This window comes from Oncorhynchus keta, chromosome 34 (genome assembly GCF_023373465.1).
Source record: "Oncorhynchus keta strain PuntledgeMale-10-30-2019 chromosome 34, Oket_V2, whole genome shotgun sequence".
Lineage (NCBI taxonomy): Eukaryota > Metazoa > Chordata > Actinopteri > Salmoniformes > Salmonidae > Oncorhynchus > Oncorhynchus keta.
Window position 1 is genome coordinate 73,018,149 of NC_068454.1, and position 18,964 is coordinate 73,037,112.

General features: G+C 42.0%; 1 protein-coding gene across 7 annotated transcripts; it reads left to right on the plus strand.

Annotated features, from left to right (window-relative positions):
- Positions 1 to 1,115: 1,115 nt before the first annotated feature.
- LOC118367822 (zinc finger protein 668) lies at positions 1,116 to 16,019 on the plus strand. 7 transcript variants are annotated; one of them, XM_035751506.2, is made up of 9 exons: positions 1,271 to 1,438; positions 1,916 to 4,481; positions 6,263 to 6,382; positions 6,801 to 6,975; positions 7,467 to 12,951; positions 13,289 to 13,465; positions 13,649 to 14,257; positions 14,521 to 14,790; positions 15,056 to 16,019. In XM_035751506.2, the coding sequence occupies exons 6-9, from the start codon at positions 13,300 to 13,302 to the stop codon at positions 15,316 to 15,318; spliced, it is 1,308 nt and encodes a 435-aa protein (XP_035607399.1). In that variant the 5' UTR covers positions 1,271 to 1,438; positions 1,916 to 4,481; positions 6,263 to 6,382; positions 6,801 to 6,975; positions 7,467 to 12,951; positions 13,289 to 13,299; the 3' UTR covers positions 15,319 to 16,019. The 7 variants fall into 7 exon arrangements, with proteins under 7 accessions (XP_035607405.1, XP_035607399.1, XP_052350632.1 ...); XM_052494672.1 differs by lacking the exons at positions 1,271 to 1,438; positions 13,289 to 13,465; positions 13,649 to 14,257; positions 14,521 to 14,790; positions 15,056 to 16,019 and adding an exon at positions 7,126 to 7,258 and having other exon boundaries at positions 4,196 to 4,481; positions 7,467 to 12,635; XM_052494676.1 differs by lacking the exons at positions 1,271 to 1,438; positions 13,289 to 13,465; positions 13,649 to 14,257; positions 14,521 to 14,790; positions 15,056 to 16,019 and adding an exon at positions 7,126 to 7,258 and having other exon boundaries at positions 4,481 to 4,609; positions 7,467 to 12,635.
- Positions 16,020 to 18,964: the final 2,945 nt, after the last annotated feature.

The window sequence follows — 18,964 nt, forward strand, 5'->3', positions numbered from 1 at the left end:
AAAAATGCTTTTCATGTGGGGTCCTATTAGTTTGTTGCCCAAACTGTTAGAACGCTACCAAACAAACTGCACGTCGACCTTACCAACTTCAGACGAGTCTCGACACCTGTGGCGTTTGTGAGAGTATCCCCTTTCCAAAGAGTGATCACAATAGTTTTTTTTAGGTCAAACGTTCAGACTCTAAATAAGTTTTTGTGAGAAGACCGGTTTATGGGTTGTCTCAGATGCGGAAGTATGACACTGGGGGATGCGGTGGATTGAGATGCATCCAATGCAAAAAAAAATAAAAAATTGTTTAAAATTACTTTTGATGGGGATTTAAAAATTTTTTTTAGATTAATGCAACGGTGCGTCAATCGACGCTAGGGGGCTAATGTCCGTTTTTTTGTGCCACCATTTAAGAAGGTGCTAAATGCTATTTACAGAATCTTATTTTAAAGGCTTGTACTATTTGGTGAAATGGAAATAGGTCACAGGAGGCACTGACTGGTTAGCCATTAAGGCATAAAAAGTAGTTTTTAGGAATGCATGTGTGATAAATATGTTGATAATTGAGCATTTTTCCCATATTTGCTTTCTTAGCGTTGTGCAAACCATCATGATCTCGCGAATTTACATTCTTTGTTGCGAAACGGAATGTAAAAATAGGTTTGTATTAGGCTAGCTCCCCTCTTCCCTTCATTCATTACCAGACTCAACCAGAGATACTGGATATAATGACACGATGCTTGTCTCCGCCTTGACAATGGGATTATTTGTACACAGTGGAACAGGGGCCTGTCAAACTCCCGTCTATTCTTTGGATTGGTGGATTACAACTCGTAATTTTAATATAATTTTGAATATTCAATTAGGGGTGTTGCTGTTCAACCGCCTGTATTCAATGCTACGCTTGCTTCATAAATAAACACAGTCTCAAATTACATTTAGGATGACTCCGTAGTTGCCGGGATGTCCCGTGCGTCACGCTTATATCAGTACGCTTTTTACAACCTAAGCATTACGAAACTTCTATTAGATCAAATAAACCTCACGTATCAAAACAGCTATTCATGTTTTATCTTGATTAAATTCCATACTCATTGACCCCATACAAAAACTCCTCTCTTGTTTAATAATGAATGTTCCGTGGAAAGATTTTGGGCGGAGTAAACCCTCTCGCTTCGGCTCTTTGTCTTTGACTCAATTAATCAACTTGCATACTCCAACCCTACAGGCGGCAGTGTTACATTGCATTTGGAAGTTTACCCGCCAACGAAACGAAGTAAGTTGTATTTTCCACCTCGCTGCCGCGGATGCGTTCCAAAATTCAGCCTATAAGGTTATGAAATATGAATAAAGCTACGTAGCAATATTATAGCAAAGTTACAAATGTCAGAATTGTAGATGATCGATGGCAGTAATATGAACGTGGACAGCAGTGACTCGCCGGTGTAAGGTAATGCTGCTAACGTTAGCTAGGCTAGCTATGTTTTGGGAATGGATAGCTAACGCTATAGCTATACTAACAAACATTTCCTAGGCTGACTGGCGAGCTATCAATATAGTTAGGTATATATGTCAAATGTAATTACTTGTGTCGATGAACTATTAAGCTTTAGTCTGCAAATTGGGTTTAAGCTTTTGAACATCCCACTGGTCCAAGAAACAAAGACCCCCAAATTTGGGCCAGCGCCGGTCTTTGGGTGGCGACCTCATAGTGATTTACGACCAAGGTGTTAGCTAGCTACATAGTGAATTTATCAATATCACACTACTTAACAAGTTAGCGTAAGTCTCAAGGCTAGCACGCCCTACAGCTACCTTGCTGAATTATGTGCCCTGCTTTTTATGCAATACTTCCCTGTGTATATATCATTTCTAATCAGTACAGTTGAACAGGCTTTCTGAAATAATATCCTTTCTGTTACCTCAGACACTCCAGAGAGACTCTATTCTACATGAATCATCACATTGAGGACAGGTCAAGATGCAAAAGCGGAACTATATGAAAGGGGAAAGGGAGCTTGGTGATGGTGGACCCCCTTTTTGCTTTAGTTGTGAAAGGGTCTTTCCAGACCAAACGTCATTTCATGACCACTTTTGTCCTGCGGCTGGTTTCATCTGCTCCTGTGGAACAGAGTTCTCCATGTATGTTGATATGATGGACCACAGTGGGTTACATGAACCAGGCCACACTGTAATTAATTATAGCACCATAAAGAAGGAACAATATCAGAGGGAGAGAGAGTACAAGGAGCAGCTTTCGAGGCTGGTATTGACGGCGGGGCAGGGAAGCTGGGCTAAGCCTGGACCGACTCCGATGCTATCGGCCCCTATTCCACGAGCTACAAAGCCTCCACCTGGTCCAAGTGCCCCAACAACAGACCTCTGGCACCAATTCCAGCCGGTGGTGTTGGTGGAGACCCTGCGCAAGTTTGGAAGGACAAAGCCCTACAGGTGTGCCTACTGTGAACTGGGCTTTGCAACAAAAGACTTACTCGTATGGCACCACAACACTCATGCAAGAAATAAAGTCCATGGCTGCCTGCGGTGCGGGGTTCTCCTGCTCAGTAACAATAAGTCACCACAGCCTGGCCACCACCAGTGTGGATCATATCGGGCAACTCCTGAAACCAGATTCACCACTGCCACAGTGCTGAGTAACAGGAAACAGCCCGCGGGGTATGCTAAGAAGGTTGTCCAGCGTCAGCCGTGTCCGGACCCGTTCAGTGGGGAGCTGCAGCTAGGGATGCATATGGTCTCACAGCAGCCCGTTCCAGGGACTTCTGGAACAAAATACTTGAAGTGTAGAGTGTGTCAGGAGCCCTTCCAAACTGTCAAGCTGCTCGAGAGGCACCGTTGCACAATGGCAGCATCCTTTTTTGCACAGGAACTAGGTCTGATGTCTGGCAAGCAGCTCAATGGTCACAGAAAAGGGGAGGGGAGCAGCCCATACTCCTTGCCTCAAAGCAATGGTGACAAGGAGCTGGCGTTCAACATTCAAACTTCAACGAATGTAACTGTATACGACCACAAAGCAGTAGGCCCGGATAGGGGCACAGGGTTGTCTGCCGTTTCTGTAAAAACTGAGGTTTCGGATGATGACTGTTTTGTGATTGAGGATGCGTTTTCATGCTAGTCGGAACTAGGAAACTCTGACATTTCCGACTTGCTAACTGGTTGAACACAGCATGTGTATAAAAACCAGTTAGTAAATCGGAAATGTCCGTGTTTCCTAGTTCCGACTAGCACGTGAATGTGGCATAAAAGCTCCTTCACCAAACCAGGTCAGCTGTTATACCAACAATTAACCTCTTCCCTCCCAATACTACAGACATGAACAGTGCAAAAAGCATTCCCAATGTGAACCCTCTGCATCTGCCACAGACATAAACATCTTCTATGGGTTATGGGTATGGTTCCTTTTTGTAAGGTAGCGGCTTAACTCTTATCTAACTACTCAATTTACAACTAATCTGTCAGTAGCCTAGATTTGATTTTTTTACCTTGATTTTATTTTTCAGTGTGTTTGTCATGACATTGAAAATGTTACATATGCACAATCAGTGTATGGTTCAGATAACCACAAACATTGTATGATAGTTTGTCTTTTGAAAATGCGCTTGTTTTTTTTACAGTAGCTTTACTGAAAATGTGGTATAAGCAGCATTGGCCATATCACAAGAACATGTTGGTTCTTTCTAGCCATTTCTGTGGTCTTGGAATAAAATATTGTTTTGTTTCCGCTCTCTCCCTTTCTTTTGGAGCAACTAAAGTGTAATAATCTGTGTGTTCTCCGTATTTCAGGAACCAAAGCAATAGCAGCAGCCATAAGTGATAGCTGGAAAAGGTTATAAGGACACTCCTGATCTGCAAAACATTAATTTTTCTCCAGAATGACTTAAATTAGGTTACGGTTAGAGGTAGGTTTTAAGGTAAGAGACAGTTTTAGATTTTGGTTAGTTGTTTTACAAGTCAGGGTCTGTTATAGCCTCTGCCAAGAGAGCATGATGGATATGTAGATAATGTATGCACTGATTGCTTGGGATAGCTCTCTGACATAGTTTGTCACTTGTGAATGCACATAGCATACAAAAATAGGGGTTAGTCGTCGTAGAATATTTTGCCATCTCATGAGAATTTTATTATCACTGCACACCGTTTTTGGGTATTTTTTTTTTCCCCTGTTGTCCATCTTTGATGAGGTAGGCAGGCATCGCGACACCATTTCCGGCCTACGGGATGTTGAGTGAGGAGAAAAAAACAATTGAATCACGAATACAATAAGCGAACATTTAAAATTATGGCACACACCACTGTATCTGAACGTTGGCGAAAACATACATGTTATGTGCAATGCATTATTTATAAATATTGATATTTTGTCGGGTTTGGACTACAAAACGGTATGTTGACGCTAGCTAGTTAGCTAGCTTTCATCATGTCGACAGCTATCTAACTGGTGAATCGAGAACAAGTTTGCACTAACACATTTTTGGGTGAGTAACTGCGAGTTTTACATAAAACAGATCTAGCTATTGCGTGCATGTTTCTTTAGCTAGCTAACTGGATTTAGAGCATGTTTTCCAACATGTCGGCCTACCTGCAGAATTTCGCTACAGCTGACGTAAGTTGACACAGCTACATACCGTACCTTCAGAAAGTGTTCACACCCCTGACTTTTTCCACATTTTGTTGTGTTATATCCTACATTTAAAATGTATTAAATTGAGATTTTGTCACAGACCTACACAATACCCCATAATGTCAAAGTGGAATTATGTTCTTTGACATTTTTACAAATTAATTAAATGAAAACCTGAAATGTCTTTAGTCAAGTAATCAACCACGTTATGGAAAGCATACATAGGTTCAAGAGTTAAAATGTGCTTAAGTCACAAGTTGCATGGACTCACTCTGTAAAATAATGTTTAACATTTTTTGAATGACAACCTCATCTATTGGTAGATGGGTAAAAATTGTGAAGTTATTCATAAACACTGGATGGTGTATCAATACACCCAGTCGCTACAAAGAGACAGGAGTCCTTCATAACTCAGTTGCCGGAGAGGAAGGAAACTGCTCAGAGATTTCAACATGAGGCCCATGGTGACATTAAAACAGAGTATAATTGCTGTGATTGGGTCAACATTGTAAATTACTTGTCAATATTAACATAAATGAGTGTACAGAATATATTCCAAACATGCATCCTGTTTGCACTAAAGTAAAACTGCAAAAAATGTGGCAAAGAAATTTACTTTATGTCCCAAATACAGTGTTATGTTTGGGGCAAATCCAATACATCACGGAGTACCACTCTTCATATTTTTAAACATGGTGGTAGCTGCATCATGTTATGTGTATGCTTGCCACTGGCAAGGACTAGAGTTTCTTTTGTATGTTAATAAAAATAAATGGAATAGAGTTAAGCACAGGCAAAATCCCAGAGGAAATCCTGGTTCCGTCTGCTTTCCAACAGACACTGGTAGACAAATTCATCTTTCAGAAGGACAATAACCTTAAATACAAGGCCAAATCTACACGAGTTGCTTATCAAGATGACATTGAATGTTCCTGAGTGGCCTAGTTACAGTTTTGACTTAAATCGTCTGCAAAATCTATGGCAAGACTTTAAATAGACTGTCTAACATTGATCAACAATCATCTTGTCAGATGTCAGAGCCTGAATAATTATTTTAAGAACGTGTAAATATTGTACAATCCAGCTGTGCGAAGTTCTTCAAGCAGGTGAGTCAAGCTCATTCACATGGAGGTCCTAGTGCCTGCTGGATTTTTTTTTTTTACTTTCAATTAAGTCCTCGACAACCAGGTGAGAGGAGCTCCTTATTAATCTGTGACCTTAATTCATCAATCAAGGAAGAGTGAAAACCTGCAGACTTTTGGCCCTCCGTGGAATGAGTTTGTCACATGTCTCAGAGACTTACCCAGAAAGACTCACAGTTGTAATCGCTTCCAAAGGTGATTCTAATATGTATTGGCTCAGGCGTGTGAGTAATTATGTAAATGAGATATTTCAGTATTTCATTTTCAATAAATGTGAAAACATTTTCAATAAACATGTTTTCACTTTGTCGGTATGGGGTGTAGAAGGGTGAGCATTTTATTTTTATTTTGAATTCCGGCTGTAATAGAACAAAATGTGAAAGTCGAGGGGTATAAATACTTTCTGAAAGCACTGTAGCTAGCTGCCTACAGAGACAAGAGGAATAGATTTGATTTGGGAATTCCCGTAGCTAGTTCTTTTCACTTCGTTTAGATCACTGGATGTCAGACAGCCTCAATGGGTTGTGGTGCCTACAACCTATCAATTTGATTCAAGACATGGAAGACACAAGGTGCAACATTTAAACCCAACAGAACAACACTACACCAGTGTGTGAGTATGTGAGATGCATGTAAGCTGATGTTTGGTGAGACAATTTGAATGACAGCATGGGGATATTATGTTGCACAGCCTGCTACATCTGGTGAGAAAATACAGATGCAAAATGTAGTGGGACCAGTGGTATATGGTTGTTAAATTATTATAAAAAAAGGATTTCAAGTCAGTGGCACAGCCCCATCCCTGTCTTGTCCCAATCTATAGAAGGGGTGTTCTTGGCCATTCTTGCCAGGGGCCCCATGGGGTGGGGGATTGTGTTGTTAGGAGCCCTAGAAAGACTAACATTTCTGCATGCAAAGGGGAAGTAAACTCAAAATACAACATAACATGACCGTTAGTTCGTTAAACCAAGACAGTTTTCAATGTTATGATGTAGAATCGCGTGACTCAAACCTCTGTTTCTTCTGTTTAGGTACCTGGGGACAGTAGTGGGGGTTACCTGGCTAGTTTGTGGTGGAAGAGGAGGCGCGTGGTTTGAACAAAAGCTGGATGATTGTTCTTGCCTGGGCTGTTATTGGAGGATCTACGTTGAACATTTATCATTTCCTCATCAGTCCCACCAGAGAGCCTGCCTAAAAATAAAGACAGTAAGTATTAAAATAGCATAAGAAAGTCACTAATGTATGTTGGAAAAAGTAGCGTCTTGTTACTTGTATCCCAGAGGCTAGAAAAACTCCATCCTGAATCTAGATTTAATGAGAATTCACCTCTTCCCTATGTTTGGTTTGAAAACATAGAGCAAGAGACTGACTGACATGGAAAGTAAAATTTCCTTCAGTAGAGGAGTCAATGATGAGGAAACAGTCAGCCTTATCTGCTGCCCATAGCAACCCTCCTGAACCCTTGCCTGCCTTGACTAACGAGAAACCGGTAACTGCTGATACTGGCTACTGTTCTAATGTGTCCCCCTTCAGGGTATTTTCATGTCTAGAACTGTATATCTGATACAATACACCCATATATTTGTGCGATATGTGCTGTGTTTGGCTGTTTCTATATTTGATTATGAAAACAGACTGGCGCAAAAGAAAAGTATTAACGCCTTATACCCTTTTTTTAATATATATATTTTTTACAGCCATCTGAAGAGAAGATCAGCAAGGAGATAGACAACTGCCATAACATGCCCCCAATGAAGGAGCCCTTACAAAGACTCCAACTACAGAGAGAAAGTAAAAGCCAACAGAACAAAGTGGTAGCTGAACCCTCTGACACACGGTCACTACCAGGTACCCCGGTTTCTGTTGTCCATCCTAATTCCAGAAAGGTAAACTCTGGTGACATTAATCACAGAAGAAAGCTCACAAAGACCCAGGCAAATATGGAGAAAATGCATGTTAATTCACCTGCTACTGGTCATGCTAGAACTCAATGTGAAAGTGCTAATCCTGAAGTGCATTTATCAGTTACTGGGAGTGAGCAAACATTGAACTGTATCACAAAGGAGCTGGTGGGTGTAACAAGGCCAGCAGCGGTAGACGTTGTTAGGAAACGTGGTCGCCCTCACAAGAAGGCAAAGATGCTGCATACTGTGCTACAAACAGAGGAGAGTTCTTCTCATCTGAGCACTGCAGAATCAAAGGATTGGAGTGAAACAATGTCTGACAGAGCGAATGCTATTTCTTTTACTACAAACTGTGTAGAAAACAGGGATGACATGTCTCTCAGAGCTATTGAAACAAAAGCAATATCTCTAAACCGTGAACCAAGCAATACAGCGGTGTCTGTTCTTGACTCATCCCACCTTGACCATCAACCAGCTGAATCCAGCCCTGTGGCTATCTCACCCTTGGAACCAAAAAGGAAAAGGGGACGACCAAAGGGGTCGACCAAGAAACGACCAGGAAGAACCATGAACACTATTTCAGTGCAACAATCCCATGTAACAGAAGAAAATATGGTAATTAAAAAGGAACCTGATGAGATGCTATCTGAAGAGGAAAAGAGAGGAAACATTGGTCCTCAGCCTGAGGAAACTCCTGTTGAGCCTAAACACAGAGTAGGACGACCACCAAAGAAAACAACACTCGTGAGGCAGTTTGCATTAGCACAGAGAAAATCACAGAGAAAATCATGTTCTATTACAGCATCTGTGAATTCTCAGGATATTACACCACAACATCAGAAGATTGAGACTGAGCGTTCAGATTATATAGCAAGGCATGTGTCTGTGTCGCTTAGTCGCGTTGATTCTCAGAGAGGTGGTAGGTCAAGTGGGACTGCTGACATGATCTCTAATGTGAAGTGTGAGGATATTGAAATGGAGCTGGGGGATTTTAATTCCCTGGCACAGTCAAATTGTCTCATGTCTTTTCAATGCCAAACTGACACCAGTGTGAAGGTTGAGGCCTGTAATACTAGTTGTGATGGCACTGAATTCAAAAAGCCACTCAAAGTTGACAAATGCAGAGGAACTGCTGGCACTGCTCCCAGAAAGCGATCCCGGTTTGTTTTTGGAAAAACTAAATACAAAAAAGGAAAGAGGAAAAGGTGTATTGATGCTAGAGGTAGACTCCAAAGTGTGACCTCACAGGGAGATCCAGACACCATGTCAAAGCAGGTCGATGTTGGAAAGGAGATGGACTGTGGCGAGTCAGCTTGGGAGTATGAGGGCAACACAAATGACAGCTTTTCAAATGGAAGTAAGTCAACAGATGAAGGATTTAAAGATTTGCCTGAGAGTCACCAAAATCCTATCGTCACTGATGTAAACATATTAGAAACTATGTCGCATGAGTCCTTTTCGAAATCAGATGTCGTACAAGGTGAAGAATTTACAAGTAAAAAAATCAAGAAAGAGAGAGATGGTGTTGGCGATGAAACTGAATATAACCCAACAAGCAGTTGTCCGAAGGCTAGGGGTCGACCAAAAGGCACAGGGAAAACATGTGAGTACTGCGGTCGCCATTTTGATTTTGTGTCTGTATATACCGTCCATCTACGCACTCATACAGGCGAAAGGCCCTATAAGTGCATTGATTGTGACCAAGACTTTGCCCAGCTATCCAACTTAAAAAGTCATGTCAAGAAACATAACAAGCGCTGTCAGCCTCTGAAGTGTCCTTATTGCAAAATGAAGTTCAGTAATTCAGAGGAATTGCTTGCTCATTGCAAGTGGCACTCGCAGAACCCGAACCAGGACTCAGAGTCTGAAAGTAAAGCGAAGGATAACAGAAATGAGGCCACTCATACACCCCTTGTTTCTCTGAAAGAAAGGAGAAAAAGGGGAAAGGGGGGGATACTCAAATGCCACATTTGTGGGAAAGTATTTCCCTTTTGGTCTGGTCTGCAGGTTCATATACGTATGCACACTGGGGAAAAACCATATATCTGTAAAGTATGTGGGAAAGCCTTTAGTAATCGCTCATCAATTCGTATTCATGAGGTGACACACTGGTCCATTAAGCCTTACAACTGCACATGGTGTGGAAAGAGTTTCACTCAGTTGTCGTCTGCAAAAAAACATCCCTGCAAGGGCCTGAGGGAGAGTAATGACAGAGGGAGCCGGAAGAAGCCTTTCATATCTTTTACATGCCACATCTGCGAAGAGAGATTTGTTCAGAGGCGTCAGTACAAAACCCACCTGAAAACCCATGCTGGTGTGAAGCTCTTTCGCTGTTTATTCTGTGACCAGCTGTTTAGTGTGATGTCAGAATTTGAAGAGCACCACCAATATTGCACCAAAGTTAGGGGGGAGAAGATGACATCCAAATCTGAATTTAGGATTTGGAAACCTAGAGCCCCTAATCAGCAAAGCTCGCAGCAACCAAGTGTCAAGAGTCATTCACCAGTCACCCAATTAGTATTTCCTGCAGCTGCTGATAGTCACCCATTTCAGAACCTTGGACAGAGTTCAGCTTCCTCTGCCTCGTTGCTGAACTGTGAACCTACCTCGCAGCAAAAACAAAGTGGTCGTCTGTCTTCACAAACACATCCCAATAAAGCCATTGCTACAACTCTGCGGCCCTTTCAAACATGCATTATACCCACAAACAATCTCACCCCACTTGTATCAAAGTTGAACAGTCTAGATCGTAAATCTGACCCGAGGAAGTACTTATGCCCACGTTGTGGAAGACTTTTCAGACACACAGGAAGACTCCGAGCCCACATGCTAACTCATGCCCACAGTCAGAGCTACACCTGTGACTGCTGTGGAAAGACCCTGGAAAGCTGGAAAAAGCTTTGGCTTCACCAGCGAATCCACAGACAGAAACTAGGACGGTTCTCATGTCCAAAGTGTCGCCAAGGTTTCCGCTTCGTTGGGCCCTACAAGCAGCACATGCTGCGAGAACACCCTGAGTACCAGTGGATCGATGAGAGACCAAACAAAACTCTCCAAGGACTTGAACAGCAGCAGTGCCTGCCTTATCAATGTGAGGAGTGCAACACCAGCTTCAGGACACTAGATTTGCTTTTCAATCATCAGCTTTGCCATTCCTCACCAGGTGACCACAGTATGTGGATACAGGACGACTGCTATGATTACTCTCCCTCGACACATGAACATGATGTACCTTCCAACGTGAATGGATTTGACCCTCACATGAACAGTGGCGTAACACACTCCCATCAGGAACTCCACCATACCTACTACCCTTCTCCGCCTCTTCAAGCAAACCACCCACGAGGTTCACATCTCCTTCATTACTTTTCCAATCATTCAGACCTACTACATTCACTGTCACCCCTTATACCTGTGCCTCCCCCAATGCAACACCCAGGTTTCCAACCAGGCCTCCAGTTATATGACTCCACCCAGCTGCTCACAAGCCCTCTATCACCACTGTACTCACAGGTAGAGACCATTCCAAACCCTGACAGAAAAGATGGGAATGTAAACAGGAAGCAGAGTAGAATTTATGGGAATGCGACTAAACGTGCTGCTAGATCCAAGGAGGACAAGGCGACAATGAGAGGTTTGGATTGTGCGGAGTGTGGTGTTCAGTTTCCTGCTGTCTCACAACTCTATGAGCATTATTTGCAGCATGCAAGGGGAGAGGTGTAAGAAGTGAAAATGAGGGACCTTTTTCTAACACAAAGGCACGTTATCCTCCCATCTCTTTCTCAAGAGGTTTATCAGTTTAGAAATGGCTTATAGGTCAACTAACAACAGTGGCATTTTTAACACAAGGGGTTGTTGTATTGATGTGTTTGAGTGAATATTCTGTTGAATGGAGATTGTTACTCTGGTTGCTTGTTGGTCATTAGAGAAGCTGATTACTTTTGGTTGTTATTCGATTTACTTAAACTATGATCAATTTCAAGTTGACAGTATTTTATTTTTCTTTGGCGGGTGTCCTTTAATCTGAAAAAATGGTCAGTGCTTTTATACATTTGAGTAGCTGTAGCAGGTTTTGAGACGAGGACAGATCATGGCCTAATCTATTTTTCAATGGAAGTTTGAGTGTAAATTGCTATGCTTGATCATGGAACATTGTCATACCTCTTTTTGTCATTGTTAACCTCTTACTGTCAGACTCTGATTCTCAACTGATGAAAAATAATGTTATAATTTAGCCTGCCAATACAAGTGATTAACATACCTTTTTATTTTGTCCATTTATTTAAAATAAAATTAGAAACCTCATATTTTGCAAGTTAGTCATTTATTCTATGTTTAAGGGTTGATTTGTAACTTATGCAAGAAAAATATTTTCACTGCCAATACTCTAGTCGTTTTACCTAATAGGCCTACATTCCCTCATGTTTACAGAAGGTTATTTTGTTTAGAAAAGCAGTACTTGTTCTTTTGCTGATGAACTGACAGCTGTTTACATACTGTATATTTTAATTTCTAGTTTCACTCAGTTATTGTGTCAGATAAAAATAAAAGCCACCTTTCTAATGTTGTGCTTATTTAATTTCAGACATATAGCCTAGCACAAGTACATACGTAGGCCAACTGGACACATGTCATGTGGGATTCACTTTCTGGTTCTAATTATTTTGTTGTAGAATACCCTTTTGAAGGCACTGTTCTCATGGAAGTATTGAATGGTAATGTCGTTTGCTCACTGTGGAGAACAAACTAACTTTCCCCAGATGAAGGGGAGTCAATGTAAGATTTAACATTTTTCAAGACGTTAACTTTGAAATCAGATTGATGTGTTATGGACTACATTTTAATTTTAAGACATATGTGAGACTAATTTCAATTGTTATTAAATGTAATTACTATTCAGCGATTGTGTTTTTTTGCGCCCTTATGTATAGTGTGAAATTGTGATAAAAAGCTTTATTTTAATGGTGAGGCGCCGCTAATAGTTTTTTTTACGGTTGCAGACGACAGAATGGGGCGTGGTCCAAATGGGCGGCAGTAAATCAGTCACGCCACGGTCAAAACATTGGGGTGAAAAAAAAATGTTCTTCACAATCCCACCGTCGGATGCGCACCGGTTGACATCAAACATGGAGAACATGCCTATAATTTAGTTATAATGCAAATATTTTTATTCTACTGCAAACAAGAGATGTAGTTTACCGGTATCTTTGAATTATTTTATACCCGTGCATTAAACCGCAAGGGACAGAGGATCCATTGAATCTTGAGGAGCAGCAAGGTAGGCGACGGAATTTGAGGTCATTGACGGTCACAGCCAGGTTTTGGCCATGATATCTTGTACAAATTAGGTGTTATGTTTTGACCTAAATATGTTATATTTACTGCGTAGGCTATAAACTGAATAAATTACACAAATGTTTTATATAACCATATTTTGTAAAGTAGTCTGATCTGTGACTAGAGTGTGGTTCTACAGCTGACAGACTGTTTATAATAAGCCTTAGCAATCAAGACCAAATGGTAGACTGTTTATAATAAGCCTTAGCAATCAAGACCAAATGTTAAAGCCATTTCTTTTCCATCATACCCTATTGATGTGCCTACTAATCTCAAAGAATACAATAGGATGGAGACAGTATGTGGTAAAGGAGCGACATTGAATGGTGACATGCTTATGGTCATCGTTAAACAAGAGGAAGAAGACCATATTGAGCAGATGTCCAATGGTCCACTGTCATCTGACACACTCATCAAACAGGAGCAAGAAGAGGGCCTAGAACAAGGCACTACAGGTGGGTCCAAATAAGGGTTTAGGAGCCTGTAAGCCAACACTTGCACAGAAACAGAATTGTAGTATTGATCATTTTACAACATGATACAATATATTAGTCTCTTATTTTCAACCTTGATTTTCAACACATTTACTTTCTTTGCTCCTGCAATCCCACTAAATCACGGTCGTATTTCAACTCCAGCTCCAGGCGACCAACTCCCTGAGGAAACCGACACCTTGGAAGAAGCAGAGGAGGAGAAAAAGAGGAGGAAGGGAAAGACTGAAGAGAGGTTCTGGGCTGCTGTTGAGACTGAGGATGTCTCTGGGTCAGACTCCAGTTGGTGCTGCAGACTGTGTCAGCGCTGCTTCAGTTCCTCCTGGCAGCTGACGGGACACTGTTGTACTGGCATCGCGGGGGAGGACGGGGTCGCCCACGGCCACAAGGTCAAACTGGAGTTCCGGTGCCCAGTGTGTGGCGACCGCTTCCTCCGCCCCACAGCCTTCATCATGCACAAGCGCAGTCACATGGGCCAGTCCCAGTACGTCTGTGGGGTCTGTGGACGGACGCTCAAGAGCCTGCGCAAGCTGTCCTCCCACAAGCGCTCACACTCCCGCCGCTGCGGGGCTGTGGCTGAACAACAGCAGTGCCATGACTGCAGCCAGAGCTTCTGCAACTTGACGGCACTCAGAAGCCACCGGGAGAGACAGCATGGAGAGGAGAGGAACTGGAAGGATGAGGAGGACAGTGCGGTGAGAGAGGAAGAGCAGGGAAGCACTGCAGTAATCTCTAATGATTCAACCAGAGTTTCAGGTAAGGCTGGTTCTTTATTCGTATTTCCTCTTGTTTAGGCTATGGATTCACCTCTCATTTGCAAGGTACTTGGAATTCTGTGAACTGGCGTCTTAAAACCGATTATTCTGATCTAGATATGATATGTATCTTGTTATTTTATCTTTTCAATGACTCAATATTTACCTGTATTTGACAATCTTTCCTCTTTGCAGCAAATCACCACATCATTGTGTATCCACTGGTTCTCCTAACAGTGTCTAATTAGCTTTCTCTTCCCCTAGCTCAGCCTCCCCAGTCTCCTCAGTGCCACCAGTGTTTCATGACCTTTCAGGATGCAGAGACAGAAGAGAGGCATTTACGCTTCAAGCACCCAGTAGAGTATGAGAGACATCTCAGAGGTCGCACAGTGTTTGCCTGCTGTGTCTGCGACCGTACATTCCCCTCCTCTCGCCTGCTCTCAGCTCACCAACGCACCCACAGCAAGTGGAGTCTGCCCCCCACTGGCCCAGAAGACTCTGTCCAAGAAAGCACAGACGGAGGAGATGCTGAGGGTATATAGAATATTTTAATGTTTTTAATACAGTCTATGTACTTAATATTTCTTTCAGTTTTCACGTTTTATAATTATACATTTTTTGTGTTTTATTAAAAAAATTACAATGTTTCTATTGTCACACACCGAATAGGTGCAGTGTAATGTTAGTTTTTTTATATGGTCAGCCATAGTAGTACAGCGCCCCTGGAGCAAATAGGGGTCAACTGTGTTGCTCAAGGACACATCAACAGATCTTTCATCGTGTCGGCTTGGTATTTCAGGTGTGGACAATGAAAAAAACAGAGCTGGTCCAACGAGCTGTGAGCACTGTCATATCATCTTCAATGACCCTCGAACCTGGGAACGTCACATGACGGCCAAGCACCCCCCATCCCTGTCGACACCTACTTCACCAGGGAATGCCTACCTGACTTCTAGACCTGCCAGGGGTCAACTACGACCCTATCGCTGCTCCTCCTGTGGAGAGAGATTCATACAGGAGAGCACCCTGACCAAACACTGCACCGAGGCACACGCCAGCTGAGAGAGGATGGTTCTGGGAGCATAGATACCAAGATGAAGAGGACAAGAGGCAAGTTGGAGTGATCTATATATATATATGATTGTTTTCCAGGAGTGCCTTGACTAACTATTTATAAAGTTGTTTACATGTCACTTATGAGATTTATCCTATAATTTCATTGTAGGGCTTAGTGTCAACCCTTATGCCAACTTTCTCCAACAAGAAACAGAATCTTCACAAAATCTATTTTGAATTAATATCTCTTTTAGGGCTGTGACGATACCAGTATTGCAATATTTTTTCCCATGCCAAAAATGAAAACGTGAGGCAGACTTGACTCTTTGGTCCTTTTTATTTTCTAAGCTATAGCTTTGAAAATAAATAAGTGATTCTGGATGAAAACATAACGATGTTTGTTTCCAACTTCAAGGCTGTTTCCCCAAAGAAGTTAAATCCACTTTGTGTTTTGTTTCCTTGCCACGATACTGGTATCGTCCCGGCCCTAACATCTTGAAAGCACGAGTGTCAAAATGGAGTAGTTTTCAAAATATAAGCATGACCATATTTATTAGAGATTCACATAAAAAAAGAATAGTTATTCACCTGTGCCATGAATAAAGATAGGATGAAAACAGACCAAACAAGCTTTTGATAATTTTGATAACAATAATGTTTGTACTACGACATGTAAACTACATGAATAAAAGTATGGGAACACCTGCTCATCAAACATCTCATTCCAAAATCATGGGCATTAATATGGAATTGGTTCCCTCTTCGCTGCTATAACAGTCTCCACTCTTCTGGGTAGGCTTTCCATTAGTAGTTGGAACATTGCTGTGTGTATTTGCTTCCATTCAGCCACGTGCATTAGTGAGGTCGGGCACTGATGTTGGGCGATTATGCCTGGCTCGCAGTCGGCGTTCTATTTCATCCCAAAAGTGTTCAATGGGGTTGAGGTCAAGGCTCTATGCAGACCAGTCAAGTTCTTCCACACCGATCTCAACATACCATTTCTGTATGGACCTCGCTTTTTGGACGGTGGCATTGTCATGCTGAAACAGGAAAGGGCCTTCTCCAAACTGTTGCCACAAAATTGGAAGCACCGAATCGTCTAGAATGTCATTGTATGCTGTAGCGTTAAGATTTCCCTTCACTTTAACTAAGGGGCCTAGCTCAAACCATGGGAAAACTTTATTCCTCCTCCACCAAACTTTACAGTTGGCACTATGCATTGGGGCAGGCAGCATTCTCCTGGCATCTGCCAAACCCAGATTCATAGATCTGACTGCCAGATGGTGAAGCGTGATTTATCACTCCATAGAATGTGTTTCCACTCCTCCAAAGTCCAATGGCGGCGAGCTTTACACCTCTCCAGCCGACGTGTGACATTGAGCATGGTGATCTTAGGCTTGTGTACGGCTGCTCGGCCATGGAAACCCATTTCATGAAGCTCTCAACCAACAGTTATTGTGCTGACGTTGCTTCCAGAGGCAGTTTGGAACTCTGTAGTGAGGGTTGCAATTAGTTCTAACAAGGTGACAGTATTACAGGCACACATGTCATGAGGGCAGTCAAATTCCACGTGACCATTTAGTCACGGAAATAAGGCTTCTCCAAGCTCTGATGCTGCTGATGGTCATTAGTAGCATACCAAACTTGCTAACTGCCTGGCACTCTATTGTCTCTCTATCACTCTGACATCAATGCAAATGTGATCAAAAATCTAATCAAACACTTAATGAGAGCCCATGAGCTCATGTTGTGCAACATTTCTATAGGCTATGCAATTGAGAAAACAGAGTGATAGCCTCTATTAAAAAGAGGAGGATCCCATCAGCTTTCTATAGGCTAGGCATACTATATTTATTTATCAACTCCTAATATTAAGCACATTGCTTCTATTTGAAACAGGAGTATAGCCTATCTGGCTAGAATGAAAATTAACCATGAGAAAAGCATCCTCCGTTCACTATTTAAGTGCATAGATGACATGTTTTTTTCCCCCGCTGCCCCTGTTTCGAGACAGTTGCATGATAATGGTCCATTATAAATCAAAACAAATTTCACACATATGTTATTTAGTATACAGTACCTTCGGGAAAGTATTCAGACCCCTTGACCTTTTCCACATGTTGTAACGTTACAGCCTTATTCTAAAATGGATTTAAAAATAACTTATCCTCAGCAATCTACACACAATACCCCATAAAGCAAAAACAAGTTTTTAGAATTTTTTCAAATGTAATGCAAATGTAAACAGAAATGCCTTATGTAAATAAGTATTCAGACCCTTTGCTATGAGATTCAAAATTGAGCTCTGGTGCATCCTGTTTCCATTGATCATCCTTGAGATGTTTCTATAACTTGTTTGGAGTCCACCTGTGGAAAATTCAATTGATTGGACATCACTTTGAAAGGCACACACCTGTCTATATAATGTCCTAAAGTTGACAGTGCATGTCAGAGCAAAAACCAAGCCATGAGGTCAAAGGAATTGTCCGTAGAGCTCCGAGACTGGATTGTGTCGAGGCACAGACATGAATAGTACCAAAACATGTCTGCAGCATTGAAGGTCCCCAAGAACACAGTGGCCTCCATCATTCTTAATTGGAGGATGTTTTGAACCACCAAGACTTCCTAAAGCTGGCCACCCGGCCAAACTGAGCAATCGGGGGAGAAGGGCCTTGGTCAGGGAGGTGACCAAGAACCTGATGGTCACTCTGTCAGAGCTCCAGAGTTCCTCTCTGGAGATGGGAGAATCTTCCAGAAGGACAGCCATCTCTGCAGCACTCCACCAATCAGGCCTTTATGGTAGAGGGGCCAGACGGAGCAATGTACAGAGATCCTTGATGAAAACCTGCTCCAGAGCCCTCAGGACCTCAATCTGGGCCGAAGGTTCACCTTTCAACAGGACAACAACCCTAAGCACACAGGCAAGACAACGCAGGAGTGGCTTTGGATCAAGTTTCAATGTACTTGAGTTGCCCAGAACATCTTTGGAGAGACCTGAAAATTGCTGTGCAGCAACCCTACCCATCCACCCTGACAGATCTTTAGAGGATCTGCAGAGAAGAATGGGAGAAACTCCCCAAATACAGGTGTGCCAAGCTTGTAGCGTCATACCCAAGAAGCCTCGAGGCTGTAATCACTGCCAAAGGTGCTTCAACAAAGTACTGAGTAGAGGGTCTGAATACTTATGTGAATGTCATATTTCAGTGTTTATTTTTTATAAATTAGCAAACATTTCTAAAAACCTGTTTTTGCTTTGTCATTATGGAGTATTGTGTGGATGAGGAAAAAAGCCATTTAATCATTTTTTAGAATAAAGATGTAACTTAACAAAATGTTGAAAAAGTCAAGGGGTCTGAATACTTTCCAAAGGCACTGTATGTAAAGACAAGATTTAATCAAGAATAGTGTGATTGGTGACAATATCAGCCTATCACTTGTGAGTGATATATTATCACTTGTGAATTATGCCCAGTTTAAGGCAAACAGCGCTTGCTTATTTTTTTTTTGGTGCTACTTTTTCAAATCATAGCTGCACACCTCATGTTGCCTGGCCTATATGCTATGATAAGGTTTGTATCACACCTAAAGTGGCCAAATAACTGCTTAAAATTAATCACATTAATCCGCTTTTCAATGGGTTTAAAGGCTAACT